General features: G+C 44.1%; 1 protein-coding gene across 6 annotated transcripts in view; it reads right to left on the reverse strand.

Annotated features, from left to right (window-relative positions):
• Nucleotides 1-17,453, reverse strand: part of UBR4 (ubiquitin protein ligase E3 component n-recognin 4) — an 80,374-nt gene that overhangs the window by 38,207 nt on the left and 24,714 nt on the right. Inside the window, exons 36-62 of one of the 6 annotated variants that reach the window (XM_075114238.1) lie at nucleotides 16,997-17,067; nucleotides 16,712-16,859; nucleotides 15,980-16,207; nucleotides 15,587-15,757; nucleotides 15,304-15,486; nucleotides 14,866-15,024; nucleotides 14,133-14,285; nucleotides 13,538-13,765; nucleotides 12,545-12,702; nucleotides 11,327-11,498; nucleotides 10,963-11,164; nucleotides 10,511-10,674; nucleotides 10,069-10,285; nucleotides 9,452-9,668; nucleotides 8,050-8,082; nucleotides 6,842-6,905; nucleotides 6,224-6,358; nucleotides 5,392-5,566; nucleotides 5,014-5,151; nucleotides 4,478-4,599; nucleotides 4,003-4,114; nucleotides 3,346-3,476; nucleotides 3,029-3,206; nucleotides 2,737-2,841; nucleotides 2,044-2,175; nucleotides 1,206-1,374; nucleotides 360-456 (exon numbers count right to left, since the gene is read on the reverse strand). In XM_075114238.1, the coding sequence (XP_074970339.1) occupies nucleotides 360-456; nucleotides 1,206-1,374; nucleotides 2,044-2,175; nucleotides 2,737-2,841; nucleotides 3,029-3,206; nucleotides 3,346-3,476; nucleotides 4,003-4,114; nucleotides 4,478-4,599; nucleotides 5,014-5,151; nucleotides 5,392-5,566; nucleotides 6,224-6,358; nucleotides 6,842-6,905; nucleotides 8,050-8,082; nucleotides 9,452-9,668; nucleotides 10,069-10,285; nucleotides 10,511-10,674; nucleotides 10,963-11,164; nucleotides 11,327-11,498; nucleotides 12,545-12,702; nucleotides 13,538-13,765; nucleotides 14,133-14,285; nucleotides 14,866-15,024; nucleotides 15,304-15,486; nucleotides 15,587-15,757; nucleotides 15,980-16,207; nucleotides 16,712-16,859; nucleotides 16,997-17,067 (4,062 nt within the window). Of the gene's footprint in view, nucleotides 1-359; nucleotides 457-1,205; nucleotides 1,375-2,043; nucleotides 2,200-2,736; nucleotides 2,842-3,028; nucleotides 3,207-3,345; nucleotides 3,477-4,002; nucleotides 4,115-4,477; nucleotides 4,600-5,013; nucleotides 5,152-5,391; nucleotides 5,567-6,223; nucleotides 6,359-6,841; nucleotides 6,906-8,049; nucleotides 8,083-9,451; nucleotides 9,669-10,068; nucleotides 10,286-10,510; nucleotides 10,675-10,962; nucleotides 11,165-11,326; nucleotides 11,499-12,544; nucleotides 12,703-13,537; nucleotides 13,766-14,132; nucleotides 14,286-14,865; nucleotides 15,025-15,303; nucleotides 15,487-15,586; nucleotides 15,758-15,979; nucleotides 16,208-16,711; nucleotides 16,860-16,996; nucleotides 17,068-17,453 lie in introns of all 6 variants that reach the window. The other 5 variants (XM_075114237.1, XM_075114242.1, XM_075114241.1 and 2 more) reach the window with 5 other exon arrangements.

A 17,453-nucleotide genomic window follows, 5' to 3' on the forward strand; every position in this document is an offset into this window, starting at 1 on the left:
CCGCAGATTTTATCTTGATTCATTTATGTTCTTTCCCAAATTCTGCCTGCACCATCACACCCTAACATGAACATTCAGCATAAACCCAGAAGACCCTCCCAAACACATCGGGATTCAGGGGTTTTAGTCCTTAGGCTCAGCCGCCAACTAACGCCACACTGAGAAAGGGTACACATCTGGCAAAAATCTATGAGCGAGGAATGCCGCGCAACTGATCAAGCACTTCAGAGCTGGACTCACACACTGTGACTGGGCAGGAAAGAGAAAGGGAAAAGCACGTGCAAAGAGAAACCTGGCAGTAGTAGTAGTAGTGATTAGCTGTTTTATCAAGGCTTAACTCTTGAGCCCTCCTCAGTTACCTGCATGTAGGGAATGGCCCGGACCCCTCCAACATTCCTCAGCTGAGGTAAGTTTTGCAGCAGCCTCTCCAGCAACATCAGTCGGACCATATGCAGCCTGGGGAATCAGAAGCCAGCAATTAAAAAGGGCTTCAGACACATCACAAGGAATATTAGACCCAGTAGGATTATCAGAGCACTGGAATTTACCACATAAACTCAGAGCACGAAGAAATCCTGAAGTCAAACCAGCACAGACAGGAGTGGACTCCCTCAGACTTTACAGTCAAGCGATGCCAAAGATGCAGAGCAACTCTGACAATGGACTTAGTTCTTCGCTTCGGAACTACACTGCCTAGCACGACTACCTGCATATTCAGCTGTCCAGAAACAGATACTACAAATCCGTTCCAAACAGCACTGCAAAAATGATGGAGCATCTGCTCCCACAGAAAGAAAAACTGCAGATTTCCCAATCTTTCCCAAAGTGCTTAGCACTTACTTGTCGCACATACTTCTTTCCCAACACTGAATTTCACAAGCTCACAAGCTGTAGATTTCAGTGATTCCTCTTTAATAGACTTTAATAGACTTTAAATTCCTTTAATAGACTCAGGCAGGATTTTTTCATCACTTTGTACGGGCAGCAGTTTTGTGGGACGCACCTAAAGTATGTGTAACGTCACACGATGAATGCAGCGGTCAATGGCACCGTTTGCTTTATTCTGTATTTCTGGCTTTCAATTTGTACTATCCCACAGTTACAAATCATACTCAGAATTTCAGCACCCACAGGCCACTCCTCTATAAACAATGACGCTGCAGACCAGATGTGCTGTTCTGGAAGAAGAAAATCAAGGCCCTTGCCTGTTGCTGGTGTGGACGTCTCCCTCTGCCTCCCCTTCCCCTTCTGACCCGTCTCCCTCTTGCTGGCCTGTGGTAGTGCTGATAGCGCCTGTGCTTGAGCTGATGCTGCCTGGTCCAGCAGGGTGGCCCTCAGCTGTTGTGTCCCCATATGCGCTACTACGGCCAGACACTGAAAAAGAAAAAGGGGAAAGACAACATCAGCACAACTGAACGTGTCTCTTGCCTGTTTCATAGCAACTAACGCAGCTCAACTATCTGTTGGGATGACAGTTCTAAGGAGATGGTGTCTTTGGTTACTTTGTAAAGCTAGAAAAGACTCACTTCTATGGATGTAAATTAACACCCCCAACATTCTTTTGTTAGCCAGTCTCACCTTGGTGGCCCAAAGTGAACTGGTTCCACAGCAGTAATTTAAACTGAGTCAGAAGAGGTGTGTTATACACAGGATGGGCAGCATGGGCAAAAGTTTTTTTAGAAAAGTCTGTGATTAGTTTTACTCGGGTATCAGTCGAAGCAAAAAGGACAGAAATTAATTCTATCCAATCCAAACTCATCCAGCAGTACAGTGAATTCTTTCAGTCCTGCTCTAGGCTACTGCATTCTGTCATTACAGGCCACCAAACCTACTGCAGCTTCTGCACTTCCAGGAAACTACAGAAAGTGAGCAAATACTCAGTCCATACGGTACTTTGGCAGTAACCATAAAATGATGCACAGCATCACCTATTTGGAACTGAGGTTCCTTCTTTGCCAGGGATTACCCAGGCCCTCTCGCTCTGGCAAAGTCCTAATGCAGTAGAGAAGAGATACAGACGCCGACGCAGCAGGAAACACTTACCGCTGTGCTCACCAGCTACGGAGTCCACCGCGCTGCCACCGCTCTCGGAGCCCACGCTCCCACCATGGTCCGCAGGTGAAGTCCGAAGGGTTGAGCCATCTGTTGCAGCCGTGCTGCCTTCGTCATCAGACGCTGGAGCTAAAAGAATAAAGAGAGCTGTTACAAGTAAAAACACTGTCTTGATAGAATTTCAGAAGAAGCACATGCTACGAAAGAAAAGCTACGAATATCAACAAAGACAAATATCTTTGGGTTTTGTGTTAATTTTCAATTACAAAACTACAAATCAAAAGGGAACTTAGAAGTGTCCATCTGTACATTTAAGTCCGCTAAAAGCAGTGGAGGGGAGATACCCTGAGAAGGAAACCTTCTCATCAAATAGACAATTATACAAGTTCCTTGAAGAATGATCTCTGGTTGTTTATAAATGCAAAGGAAACACAGTATATGGTTTGTTTTGTCTGCTTTATTTTAAGAAGAGGAAACAACTTCCTTCCTCAGAGGCCTATAACGAAAGTCCATCAAAGCAGGAAAAGGTCATAAATATGCTATCAAAAATACCTGAAGCCAATAGTAACAACTGGCTTCAAAATTGGTTTAATTTGGTTCTTTGAAACTGTATTTACAAACAAGTTTTAAGTCATTGTTTAGGTCAAAATCAAAAAAGCTTGATTCCTCACAGTGAACAGTTACCTGATGCTGTTGTATCTGAGAGCGTTCCGGCATCAAGAGAAGAAGAGCTGGGTGCTTGACCAGACAGTCCTAAGCTCTGAAGCCCAAGCGCACTACTGCTGCTCCCTGCAAGAAGAGAACAAATTTTAAGTATCTCTCTATGAGAGAATTATGTTAACCCTTCTCTGTACATTTCATAGTCCTACTATCTTTGCTTTGTTGGTGGTGGCACCAACAGCTTCAGCTGTTTCCTTCCCAGTTTCCTCATATTCTATTTACCTTTTTAATGGCCAATAATGCCACACATTTTTACCTTGCTGATCTTGTTGGAGGCTCAGGGCAATAGCCAATTCCACCATTGTTTCATCATCTGCATCTGGAGGAATATCCAGCATAGGAGGGAATCCCTCTGCTCCAGCCAGAAGAGCCTCAAGGGGAGAAGGGTTCCCATTATTCACATTTTCAGAAGTCTCCAGAACCATAGATTCAGACTATGGAGAGAAAACAGTGAGAGCTTTCATCAAACCACCACCAGCTAATGGAGCACTACAGACTGATGCATCATAACTAAATTAAACTCAAGTGCCTAACATACTTAAAAAGCTCCAAAGGGAAGCACTCTGGACTTACCACCATCTCGAAGTCCCCGTGATCAACTTCGCTTTGCTCCTGGCTTTCTTGTCGGATATGCTCGCCATTTGCTATCCCAGAACTCTGCAGCTTGTCTTCTGCGTCGTCATCGTCGTCATCATCCTTATCTCCTGAGTTGCAAAGGATTCATTCACAAATGTGCTCTTTCCTCACATCATCATGAACAAGGTAATTAATGTTGGAGAAAACCCTAAGCTGTCCTCAGTTCACCCCTGGTCGCTAATAGATTCCATGACAACTACAATTCATGTCAATGCTAAAAAAGTATCACTTGGACAGAGATCCAATACCCTCATTTTGGTCTGCACACGTCTGTATAACGGATTTACAAAGGCTTGAAAATATGCACAGAAATACTAGGACAGTCTGGATTACTGCCCCCTAGATAAAATAGTCAGATTTCCCTAACACTGAAATGGGAATGCCTCAGAGGGATCCCCTCTTTGAACCCAAGAACATCAAAGAAGAGGTGAATGTTTAAAAAAAAAAAAAAAAAAAGGGTTTTTAGGGGCAAGAAAAGAAAGGAAAAAGACTGGGTTTTGTCCCATTTAAAAGACTATTTTATTTTCTTGTCTTTTCTGACAAATAAAGTAGGTTGTGCTCATTTAAAGGCAAAGATGAATGGATCTTGCATACCCATAGGAGTATTGCTCCGAGGGGAGGATGGCAAGGTGACATGCCTCCGCTTGTTCCTTGGCCTCAGCACTCTGATCAAAGCTTGCTTGCAGGAAAAGCTCACTGCAGGATCCTGAAGGGTTAATAGTTAAACATTAAACTTCTTAAGCTTTAAGTGCTTATTCACATTATTTGGAAAGATAGCTCATAGTACACTTATGACCCTCTGTTGGTCATGATTCACGTATGACATGTCACTGCCCAACTGCCCAGATTCCCCCAGCAATAAAGCAATACTTCTCGTTCCACATGTGGCGCATCACAAATGTTACTAAAATACAAGGAGAGAAATTTCTCCTTCATTCACTTCTGGCTCTGTTTTTGGCTGCACACCTCTATTTTGTATCCGTACTAAGTTTCAGCATTCCACCTGTATTTAATTCTCTTCATATTACCAGTGTTATAGGCTGATGCACAGCAGAGCAAGGCTACATACCGGGCAAAGTAGCATCTGCATGTAGATCTTGGATGCTGTATGGATACAATCCAGTTCACATGTGCAGTATCCATGGATAATATCTACTAAAGCATTGACTGTGGCTTCAACATGAGTGAGACCTGAGGAGGAACAAAAGTAGGACCGTAATCATCTTTCCATTTCAGCACATAGAGCGAGACAGTGCAGGAAACAGCTTCTGGTTGTAGACTTCAAGGCGCAGTATTAACACCACAGATATATTGAAGTTTTAATCCAAAATGAGCTTACACACCAGTCTTGTCTGCCTAATGGAATACTGTGCACGGCATACACCGGCACCACTGAATGTCCTCTAACAGCATCCACGAAGTTAATGTGACTACATCAATCACCAGTCCCTTTGCACTAGCACAACACACACACCTTAGAAAGCATTCATTCCTTCATTAACGCCTTAAGAGTAATACGGAATAAGTAATTTTTTGTTTACAAACTTAAAATAGGCTCCTTCAAAATACACAAGCTTTAAAATAGCAAAAGAAGAGCTGGCACACCTGGCAAACAGGCAGGGGCAAGGAAGGCATTTTTGGGTTTTGATGCATGTAGCTTCCAGAAGTGGTTGACCAGCTGGGTAATAAATGTGCAGCCATCTCCTTCGGTGTGTTTCTGGGCCTCCTGCCCTTCTTCATTCTCTGTACAGATTTAAAAACAGTTGTCAGATATGTGCGGGGGAAAATGTTAACAAGCAGGGTAACACCAAGTTTCCTTGAAATGGCTTTTGTTAGAGGCTCTGATGCCCTCATTACAAGGCCTATTACATGCCTAATAACAAATGTGTGACAAACAGTCCCTGTCACACCGAACCAGGCACCCCAATACGCATTCAGTTATCACAAGAAAACACTGAAGAAAAAAATCCAGACTTCCTCTACCTGTTTCCAACTGTGGCAGCTTTGACTCCGTATAATGGACCAGATTGTTGGGTCTCATAATAGCAATGGAGCGAGCAGTGATGACCAACCTCTGAAACACTTCAGGATCAAGGTCCTTTCCTTCTTTGGTTGAGGAACTCAAATACTGAATGGCTTTACTTAACAATGCTTGATCCTGTAAAGTGAAAGACACCATAGGCAAAGAAAAACGACAGACAGCAGCACAAGACGACTGAAATACAATTGCAGGATAGATCCTGGGGAATGCTGGCACTTCCTGCTTTAACTCCTGGCCAATGTCATTTCAGAGGGACAACTAATATTAAAAAAATCATCCTGTAACAGAATAAATCTAGCTTGAGAATGAATTTTCACATTTTCTTCCCCTCAGGCTTAAATGCGGATGGAAAGACCAGTGTATAAACATAACCACTGAAGCGGTTAGCGAACATGCAGGCACCTGGGCATTTACTGCAATTATGTTCGCCTATAGCCTAACCACTACTTACCCTAGAATTTTCCTATCACCCTAAGCCAGATGCCTGTGCAAACGAAAACCAGAGCTATGCAGTTTGCAAACAAACTTCATGTGTTCACAGATCCTGATTTCTCTAGATTATTTCCTGTCAGAATCTTCAAAAAGCAGTTTAAGTAGCAAAGTTCTAATGAAACACAAAAGCAAGCAAGGCAGGCAGCAGGAGGCTAAAGTAAAATCAGCCAGCAGGTTTACTCTACATGGAGGAAGGGCATTCTGGGTGGGGACGGGACGTGCTGCACCTCAACCATAAACTTGCAAGTTACAGGGGACATAGAAACCCCTGCACCGCGTTACCTTGTGGTTATGGTATGCTGAGCGACTGGTGTGCAAGCTAGCCAAGAGGCTCTTGGTCTGCTGCTGGACGCTGGAAGGAGCTGGCATGGACAGCAGCATAGTAGCCAGCTCCTGAGCTGCCACCTTATTCTTCTCCTGCTCCCAAAAAACAGACAAAATACATTCTTCAGTACTTTTACCATTAAGGTGATGCATGAGTCCGATTTCTCAGTGTACCTGCAGCTCCCTCCCCTCCTCGCACTGTGCGTACAAGTTTCTGCCTTCCTTCAATACAGTTTTGATAGCCTCATCAATTTATTCCTTGACATTGAAGGAACACTTCACATATCTACCCAAGAAAAACCCTTTTGAGATTTATGGGCTTCTACTCTGATGTTTTTGTAAACGAGGTCACTCTACAGCACAACAATCCCACCAGCACTAAATGCAAATGCCAATTGTCATTCTAAACTAGTTTCAAATGCTTTTCGCTAAGTCAACTTTCAGATCAGTGCTCTGAGCAAAACGGATGCAGCTCTCTTTTCGTATCAGGCCCCCAGGGCTGCAGGAGGTGCTGCTGATCTTGCCCCTCCTCCCCCATCTCTGAAAGCTCAAGAATGTATTCAGAAAGTTACTTGCCTTCTCGTTGACTGGTCCTACAGCAAAGCAGCTTTCCAGCGCTTCTAAAGAACTCACTACTAGCCTGAAGGGAGAAAGGAAAGCAGGCTTGAGTACAGCAACTCTTCTCTCTCCTTAGCACTTTGCTTTATGCGGGCTACAGTCATGAGTAGCTCAGAGACAGCTAACGAATGCCAAGTACAAAATCAAAGCATGATAAAACCTGCCACAGGCACCATGCATATCATTTCATTGTGTTACAGACCAGAGTTAAACCTGGCTCACGCTCACAGACAAACTTAGGACTGCTTTAATAATCCACAGCTGAAAGACAGGGGCTTTTCTCTACCAAAGAGGATAAAACATTTCCTTACACAGCCTGCAGCAGGGATAACTTGGATTGTCTTGACAGTACCAATTCACCATGGCCCACAGACGTACATATGACTGCAGATCAAGGGTTGGTATGACACATGGGAAAAAGCGTAACCGACTTTTCTAAGGGAGCAAGATTCTACTCGCTTGCTATTTTCACACAGGTTGCTCCTTCCAATTTGGAGTTTCAGCGCAAAATATTCCAGAGGAAAATTAACTTGGAGCACTGGGTGTGACCCAAGCGAGAGATGCCAAAGTCCAAACTTTTGACAGGGGTAAGGCAGGCTAGTAAAACACTCGCCCCAAGGGGAAAACCTTATTTACAACTTGCGGCGAAGTGCTGAATCTGCCTTGCAGCACCACTTCGCGCCCCGTGGTAGAACTACCTGAAACGCCATCTGACACACCAGAAGGAGCAGTGGAAGAATACAGGAAAAAGGAGGGAAGAGATAGCATTAAGGGGAGAAATAACAGTGTAGGATTGGCTATGAGGTAGAAGGAACAATTGTCTGGTCTGGTGGCGATAAATAACATTACGTTCCCCTACCCGCAGCCACCCTCCACAAAGCTAGTAAGGGAATATAAGTGGGACAAAAAGACGCAAGGAGGGGAGAAAAAAGGGAAAAGAGGAGTCTGTCAAATAAGCAACAGTTACGCTGCATACAGCAAAAATCCGCAAACCACCTCATCTTTACATTTCGCTAAACCATCTGCCATGCAATGACCAGAATGTAAAGAAGCAAATGTCACTTGGAAAACAAACAAAAAAAAAAAACAGTCAACAAAAGCCACATCATGTGTTCTGTCTCTCTGACACACACCCATTCGTGCAGAGAAAAGGATGGCATACTAACCGGTCCAGGGTGGTTAGGGACTCAGTTTCAGAACTTTGGGGGAGCAAAGAAAAAGGAAAAAAAAAAGTGTAAAGCTCACAGAAAAACTCCCTAGAACACATTCTAAGCAAAAAGCAAATTAAATGGGGGAATCAGGAAGCCGGGAGAGCGCTATATACAGTAAATCTAAGCAGGGTTCTCTCTATCTGGGCAGCAGACACTTGCCTAATAGCAAAACAAATGAAGGAGACCCAGGCCACCTAGCACAGAGAAACCAAGCACATTACTTAAAGCACTACGGAAGGTTAAATTTGAAGTACAGGCACCAAACTTCTGATAGGAAAGCTGCCTCTTGCCTGTTGTTCCTACTCAAGAGGACATTTATAAAGTAACCATGCTGCATTCTGTAACATCTAAGTAAAAATAAAAAGAGTAATTTTTTGATTCTGAGTTTTTGGAATATAATCCCACTGCTCTGGAAAACCAGAAAGCATGTCTGTGCAGAGAGGGACATCTTGTGGAGATGTCACAGCATAGGAGGGAAGAAAAGAGAAATTAAGCACAGGAAAAAAAATTCCATGAACTGTTAGACAAAATATTAAAGGATGGCCAAAATATTAAAGGACATAACTGCCACTTCAAGCCCTGAACCTCCACCTGAGAATTTCAGTAAGACAAAATTAACCACCATTTGCTCAGTCAAGCAGCGCATCCCTGAAAATGCTCGTTTTTTCAGCAGTGCCAGCTCCTCTCTGATCTGTTTCCCTCCTATCCTTGCTAGCTTGCCAGGCTTTCTACAACCCTTATGGCACAGGCTGTATGAGCTCAGGGAAAGAAAATGGGGTAGATATAAAAAAAAAAGTTCTCTTTCTTCTGTTAAACTGCAAGGGTGAGCTGGACATATGTGACTCTCAGTAGGGATACTGGGGGCGATGTGGACCTGAGACTTTCTCCACCACAGCAGTTAAACCCGAGACATGCAGGCTGCAAGGTAAGTTGGTGGGAATTACTCGCCTAAAGCAAGGTCACGCACAAAGTCCTCCTCAAAACGGAACTTAACTTCAGAGAGGCCTAACCTTTGTGAGCTCTAGGGAATGAAAAAGGGCCAGCTTGAAATGAGAAAAATGTACCAAGAAGGCAGAAATCTTTTAGCTCTTCAAGACTGCTGTAACAAATGAACTTAGCAACGTGAAGCATGCACACAGATCTATCCATCAACTCCACCAGATAAATGATGAGTGAGCACAAAGCCCTCCTTGGAAGATAATCATTGACTTTTCAGTTGTTGCTTTGTGTAGCCCTGAGAGCGAATCATTAACTGCTGTGAGTTCTCCCAGTTAAGAAAGGCGCACAGCGTACCTAGGTCCCCTCTAGAGCAACTACCCATCCTTACGGAGAGATGGAAGAAAGCCTGCAGAAATACCTCTCCAGGACAGTCCCACTGGCAGCAGCAGGGGTGGCCGACTCCGTGTCTCCAGTGCCATTCCCTTGATTCAGGTTCGGGGGACAAACGTTGCTCACTGAAGCAGATGGGAAATCCTCGGGAGGCTCATCAGGCCATCCAAACTGCTCTTTGGTTTTGCCATAAATTTTTATGGAATCCATCATTGTGACTCCAGCAGGATCCACAGAAGCCCCAACTGCAGCGATGAAAGAAATTTTTTAAAAATTATCAAAACAATCTTGTCTGAATACAAACAAGCGTAGCCTCTAAAAGGTCAGGATAGCCATTACACTGCATCATTAATACACAGCAACTCTGACTGCTTCATCTCCTTTCCAAGGCCACTTTCCTCCTCTATAACCTCAACACAACACTACTGAGCTGAACTGAGCTATTGCACATTCATCCACTGCAGCAAGAAACTGGGCCATAAATAAAATTATTACAGGTTCAGGATCCACCCCTCGAACTCTTTTGTAGTCAGGTCAAACGAACAGCTTGTGGAAACCCTCCCTGCTGTGAGGTGAAGCCAGTAGCTTCAACCCACCCAAGCAAAACCAACAGTTAGTCAAAGCAAACAATTAACAAAGACTTACTGAAGATGGTTAGTTTTTTGTCAGCCTGCAAGGCTTCCTCACGGGTGAAAGGGAAGTCAAACCAACGAGCCCTGGTCATGTTCAGCTGCATGGTGCGGCCAAAGATCTCCAGGTATGAGGGCGCTCTCTCTATCGCTTGTGTGCCAATCTGGATCCGCATGCCTGTCATTACCATCGTGCTGTTATTGTTCGTCACTTCAATGGTGAAACCCCCAGGCTGCAGAAGACAAATCACAGCTCAGAAAGGTGAAGTCAAAAATTCACTCCTAAGCTAAGAATCTGAAGTCTGTACCCAGGTGCCTCCACTGTTTATCTAACAGTGTCATGGGATTTGTGCAGGGTCATTTGAACAACGACCTTTGAAGGAAATGACCTTCGAAGAAAAGTTCAGACAATAAAATCACCAAGAAGCCCAAGAGGATCCCCAAATTGCCCCATTTACCTTTGTGTTGGCCACATACATGCCAGTGGAATTGAGCCGGTGCTTTATCTGCTGAGCATTGTAAACCTGCAGCAGGTCATTGCCTCCAAACTCTACATCTGTGAGCTGCTGGTTGTGTTCGAAGAAGTCAATAGGGAAGTTCACTTGGCTGGATGTGCGAGTTGCTAAAAGGGAAGAGGTGCGTTTTTGACAAAATGCATTCTAAACGGGCAAAGCTATGGTAAGAAATCTGCAGAATGAGCTTGCCTCCTTTGTAAATGCCCATGCGAGCCACATAACTACAATTTTTTACATATATCTATAGAAACATTTTACCCGGACTTAGCCAGTACTTAGCCTTGAGGTTAACCGGTAATTGTAAAAGCCTTAAGTATCTATATGATGCTGATCAATCTTTGCATCTACTTTTGGCACTGCTACCTTGCACAAGGTACGTATAAGAAGTCCCTTACTAATAGCAGCTGCCTTGCGCTTGCGAACTGGCTTCATGATGCTGATGACGCTGCTGGGCTGGAGAGAGGGCTGAAGCCAGTAGGAGGTATTCTCTACATTGGCCATGTAGATCCTCAGGCTGCCGTCTTCACACAGGAGGATCATAGTGGTCCTCTGCTGCTCATTGCAGGCTGTGTGACGGATGGCCACCATGTCCTGAATCTGCAAAGGCAAGCAACGCAGGTCAAGGAGAGGACCTGGCCAACTGCTCCTTAAAGAAACAAACTCTTTGCATTAGAACAGCTGCAAAGACTAGCGTTGTTGTTGATGGAACAACAAGAAACCACATTTGTAGGGCCAAAAATGCAGGGAACTATGACTAACCTTTGCTTTGGCTGGCAAGGTTTTAATCTCCTGGATGAGAAAGGTGTCCGGCTTCACCATCACCACCAGCGGGACACCTGTGGTTTGTTGAACACAGCACACCAAGCCAGGATGGTTCATCACCTCAGACCATTGACACAGTGCCGGTGAAGTCTTACTCCCACCGTTCGAACTGCAAGAAATGAAGGACAGGATGACATTAATTTAAGAAGCAACAACAGTGAAAACACAGAAAATCCATCACCATTCAAATGTGTTAAAGCTTTGTCCTCAGCAGGAATTCAAAGCACTGCATTAATGAACAGCCAGGAATATCAGGGCTCAGTTTATAGGTGAGAAACCCGAGACAGTCACTTCAGTGGGCAGAAGGCACCATCATCCCAATCCACAGTCCTTATCTCGACCCTGAGAACTCAAGGAAAGACACTTTGTAACATTTTATGCCTGGAACTAAGGAAGTAATTTTAAAATGGCTTTCAGCTATCTTTCTATCTGAACAGATGCACAGTTCCATGTTTCAACACACCCAGTGGCACTAAGCAAAGGCCAATGCAGGAGGATCTGTGTGACTCTGCTCGCTGGAAAAAAATAAAACCACACAAAGACCAAGCCAAACTCAAGCGGGGCTAGCGAGCTCTTGGAACCTGACCCTTCTACAGAGCCTACTCACGACGGTGGCTTTGTGCCAGGCTAGTGAAGAGCCTGTGGCCTAAATGCCCAGCTCTGGTTGTCAGAACAGATGACAGAATAGCTTTTTTCTTGTCACATTCATAGCATAAGAGAGCAATTTGCCTCAAGGGAGCCTGAAAATAAGCCTTAATATGCACAATACACAAGGTCCACTGCACTACAGGAAACAAAGGCTTCCTGCTCTGCAGCCTCCACGAGGGTGGGTAATCCCATCGGTTCCAGCTGCTGCACCAGTAGCAGCTCCGCACTGTGCAGCAAGGCCGCTCTGAAGCCACCTTTTTGTTGTGAAATCCTAATGGGAAGGAAAAAACGCATCGGTGCCCCACTGCCGAAACAGCCAGCTTTGGTTTCAAATCATTCTGCCAGTAGGGCAGGAGCAACGTGATCAAGCAAGAAATCATCAGTCAAAAAGGGGATCTTCGCCACAAGCTTTGGCCATTCAGAGCTGGGGTGTTAAGAATAACTAGTAATATTTGTTAATAATAAACAGAAATTAAAACTTCAGGGAGCCTTCCACATAAGCCTCACCTCTTTATGTTAATCGGGAATAGCCGCTGCACTTCCAGATTGGCCCGGCTGATGGTGGCTGCAAAGGATTTGCCTTGACAGTAACTGAAGAACACCATCTGTAGCACATGAGAGTAATACACTGACACACCGCCTCCTGCTACCTGGCCGTTACTGTCCTGTAGGATCAGAGAGAAGCAACGACATTTAAGATAAACACACATGCTCTGAAACACTCTGCCAGGCTTTTAAATTTCTCATGACAGAATTATTCCAAAAGCCTCTCTCCCGCCCCGTCCCCACCAGTGAGAGAACGCAGCCCTAAATGACAATTTTCTAAGCTCAGCTCCTTGGTGAACTCATCCATCAGATACTTCAAAGGCTTTTGAAGGGGATACTGAGACTGCATAGCCAGAGGCTGTAGGCAGCGCCCTCAGCTACTGCATCTGTGTGCTTGACTGCTGTATGACAATCTCACGTGCAGCACTCCCCATGTTCCCAGCCCATAAAAGCGCTTTCCTGAGGGCCGCCTTCTCATCTATTCCTGTTTTGGAGCAGGCTGGGGTAAAAACACTGAGTGAAACGCAGACAGGTTTTAAAAGTGGCCCCCAAGACTAAAAAACTGCTAGTGACCAGAAGCAAATGCTCGCTCCACCTCTGCAGCCCCAGCAATGGTCAGTATGTAGCTACCACACCTTTGGGGTGCCTCGCTCTGAGAACAGCACTGCTCTGAAGCCATCTCCCTGCTGAGAAATCCTGCTGGGCATGACTTCAGAGCCAACATGGAAAACATGCTCCATTTTCTAGATGAAAGGATCAAGGGGTTTAATTTTCAACCCCAACCCCTTTTCACTGCAAGGATATTTCTCTCTTTAGAGGAATGGCATTGATCTAGATCACGGGGCTTAAAAGGGAAAAAAAGAAAAAGGAAACTTCTGCCTTCAAATGTAAGGCACAAACAGAAGAGGGAAAACCACTGCAGTCCACACCACAAGAAAGGGAAGTCACCGGTACCTTTAGGTCCTCATGATTGACTTCCAGCACATTGGTGACATAGAATGGTCCATGCTGGGCACTGCTCGCCTCTTCCATGAGCTGCGTATAGATGTACCCAGCGGAGGACATGATCACTATTATGTTCTTCCCCTCCTCATTGAAAAGGAAAGTGACATCCCTGATTTTGGAACTCGGTAGGAGGAAATAGAAGGTTGGACTCAAGGCATCTACAGAGAGATCATAAATCTGTGGGAAGAATCAAGAAAATAGTTAACTACTACAATACAAAACAGTGCAAATGGACAAGAGTTGAGACATGGGAATGTCTATTAGATGTTATGATAGAGCTTATAAATAGATATTTATATATAGATATTTATAGATTATAATCTCTATAGACAGAGATTGTAAAATAAAGCTTTTTTTGCTCTTTGGGTTCTTTGGTTTTGCTTTTTCTTATGGCAACAGTAGCCAAACACCACGAATTTCTATTTCCAATTTATTCCTAACTTAAGAATATTATCACATCCTTCTGCGCGCAACTCCACAAAGATCTAGACTCTAACGCCTGAAAGAAGGTGACCACACATCAATAGCTTATGATCAAACATACCTTCACAAAGTCTGCAGTCACAATAGCAAGCTCTGTTTGAGATCCTGGCAGCCACACAGCTTTAATGATGAAATTTCCCGTGGCTAGTTGGGGATGAAGTACCAAATGGTCAGAGACTGACCCAGAGCTGCTGAATGTTAACACGTGGCAGTCCTGGAGTAACAAAAAAGATTGGTCAAGCATTAGGACAAAATGTTTATAAACATTTCAAGCCAAGAACGGAGTTAAAAACTAGCATTTCTCTTACTGTCAATAATGATTCACAGAGTAGGAATTGAAAATTCCTGCGTTTAAGATGAATGACATGAAGTTTGTGAAGAAAAACACACAGACAAAAAACCAAAACCCCAAACCAAAACCACACAGGGTCCAGCTGTTTCTTAGCTAAATAATAGACTTGCGGATTCTGTACTGTGAAAGCTGAATCTAAATTTGGGAGAATCCACAGAAAAGGAGTCATTGCTACAAAACTAGTTGTTATAGACTAGTTCTAACACACTAAGTTTCACATGACTAAACCTTACCTCCTGTCTTAAAGCATTATTTTGAGGCACTGCCTCATTTATTATATTATTCATACAAGTATTGCTTCTTTTACTTCATATATCTAGTAGGAAAGCGATTGATGAGCTAAAATTAGTTAGCTCTTCGCTAGCTCCTCAGAGGAGAGAAATACATCTGATTTTGAGCTGGTGTTTGCAACTGCCTAGAAAAAGGTTTGTCAGGCACTTACTTTCAGCCCGCACACAGCGAGGTAGTCCTCCTTGCAGGGATTTCCAGTTAGGCTCAGCACAGTAAATGGAACGGGTGCAGACGCAAGGCGAGTAAGGGTCAGTTTTCTTTTGCTGGAGTCTGCTTGTTTGAGCAACGCTGAGAGCTGAAGGACTGTAATCTGCAGAACAAAATGAACTTAGCTGCCCAACTTTACAACTAAGCAGAAAAAGGCATTTCAATTTCAGCTCTATGATTGTGTCCCCACAGTCTTCACCGTTTCTGCTGCAAGAACTCTTTTCTCTGAAGAATGAGGCTTTTCTAAGCTATGCAATACTATACAGTAGATCTAGATCTCAGGATAGGCAGAACAAATCATATTCTGCTTGTTGTTCAGTGCTTTAAGGCTGTTTCATTTTCCTTTACATTCCAACATCCCCCACAGTATCAGGGAACCCACCTTGCCCTTTTCATGACTGACAGCCAGGTGCTGCCGACGTCCGTGCGGGGACGACAGCACACACATTGCCACCCGCCTCAGCACGTGGGCGCTGATCAGCTGCCGGATCGTCTGGCCCTGGTCACCACTGTAGTTCATGCGGACGTTCTCAAAAGCACCTTCTTGAGAGCCAAGAGTTGGAACCTGAGTCAGTAGTGAAAGCATACAGAAGTACATCACTGAAGTTTTTCTGTTTAAAAGCGATCCCACCTATCCATAATCTAATTACTCCTGTAGAACGTACCATCAACTGATCTGTCATCTCTACTGACTTGTCCAAAGTATGTAGCTCATTGAGAGCTTGCTGTGCACGACTGCTGCTCCCCATGGCTGAAGCTTGCTGAAAGTTTATCTGAATGGCATCCATTAGGAAATTCAGCATCTCCAGCACCAAAGGTGCAAAGGAGAAGTTGGCCTACAAGAAACAGATAAGGAAAGTGAGGCATGAGGTGCTCCTGCTGGGAGTCTTCACAAGAGTTGCATGTCAGTTGGTTTTTAAAGCCTGACACCACTTTTATGAACCCTCTTCTCATAAAGAATAGCACAAAATTCAAGCAACTTGGCTGATAACCAACACAGTCTGCCTAAGATCCTCACTATAACCTAGCTTCTTTTAACAGCTTGCTGATGATTATACCTGGGACTGCAATTCCTCTCGACAGCCCTCAACATTTCTACACAGGCTGCTCTTCTTGGGTTTTTCTTCGTCAGGGCCCTTCCCCTCACTGATGGTGACCTTGGCTTTCTCTGCAGGAGAGGTGCTTGCATGTCGAATGACACTCTCGGGCACTCGGGGCTCACTCTGGAAGGCAGATTCTTTCATGGTAGAGCTCATACCACTGCTGGGAGTTCTCTTCACCAAAGCCTGGGAATGACACAGCAATGCTGAAAGCCCAAACCAGCCTCAATTTTACCACTGTCGAAATGAATATACATTGTAATAGCAGCGAGATTAATGTAATTTTAAAGAAAAAACACAACAGCATCCTGCATGCCACTCTCCACTGGCTATTAGAAAACCTTTTGTGTTTACAATAAAGTTACTTCGTTTGCTTCCAGTGGAAAACATGGGAAAAGGTGGTATCTGACTGCTGCGTAGCTTAAGCTACCTTGCAAGTTCTGTAAAGGTAGGTGGAATCCCAATAGTCACTAGGGCAGAGATTTGCCAATGCATTTATTTGGTGTAAAAAAAATAAATTGCCAGGCAAGCTGTGAATTAAGAGGGTTCACTATAAAGCCAAGGCCTTCAAGTCTTCAGGCTCTTATACACTCATATCATGATGTAACTTATTGCAGAACAGAAACCTCTGCAAAAGCCCTTAAAAACTCAAGAGATCACAGCTTGTATGTTGACATGAAGACACTTTACCAGGCAACTGCCATCTTCCTTGGCTCCACAGTCACAGAAGAACGATCCGTATTTGGCATAAGAAATCTCGTGGTCCTTGTGACAAACTTTAGCACAAACCGTGCAAACACCAACCCCATCAACCATCTTGCAAGTGTGACAGTGATACCTGCACAAAATAAGCCATACGAGTTATAAAATGCAGTCCCTCAGGAAGGCTCCACAGACTGCAGTCCACAGGCTGTTTCCTTCTCAATGGCCAGAAGTATCAGTCTGAAATTCTGAACACAAGTTTGAGATCCTTACCAATGTTGATTCATGAATTCTTTCTGTGTGATAGTGAAGGTACAGAGTTTGTTACAAAGAGAATCTTCATCCTGTCAAGAAGACAGTTGTTTTAGAAAGGTGTTAGAACTGCAGCTACAGTAAAGGCACATGGCACAGGGCACGTTCCTCAGACACTAAACGCGCATGTTAAGAACAGCAAGTTTTAGCACCACCTAGCTAAAAGAAGGCAGCTGGTATCAGCTGCCACCACGTGGAAAGAGGATATGGAAACATTTTATAGCAACTTGAAAAAGTGAATCAAGAAAACAGTAACAAAAATAATATATTGGGAAGACAAATTTTAAAGAATGCATTAGTAACAGCTTTTTTTTTTTTCCCACCCAACAGCACTTAAAAGCCTAACCTAAGGTGCTTGTTGGTATAAAAGCTCATAACCAGCAAACAAACTGGTAGGAACAAACCCATCTTACTCAAT

The sequence above is a fragment of the Phalacrocorax aristotelis genome, chromosome 19, assembly GCF_949628215.1.
Source record: "Phalacrocorax aristotelis chromosome 19, bGulAri2.1, whole genome shotgun sequence".
Taxonomy (NCBI): Eukaryota; Metazoa; Chordata; class Aves; order Suliformes; family Phalacrocoracidae; genus Phalacrocorax; species Phalacrocorax aristotelis.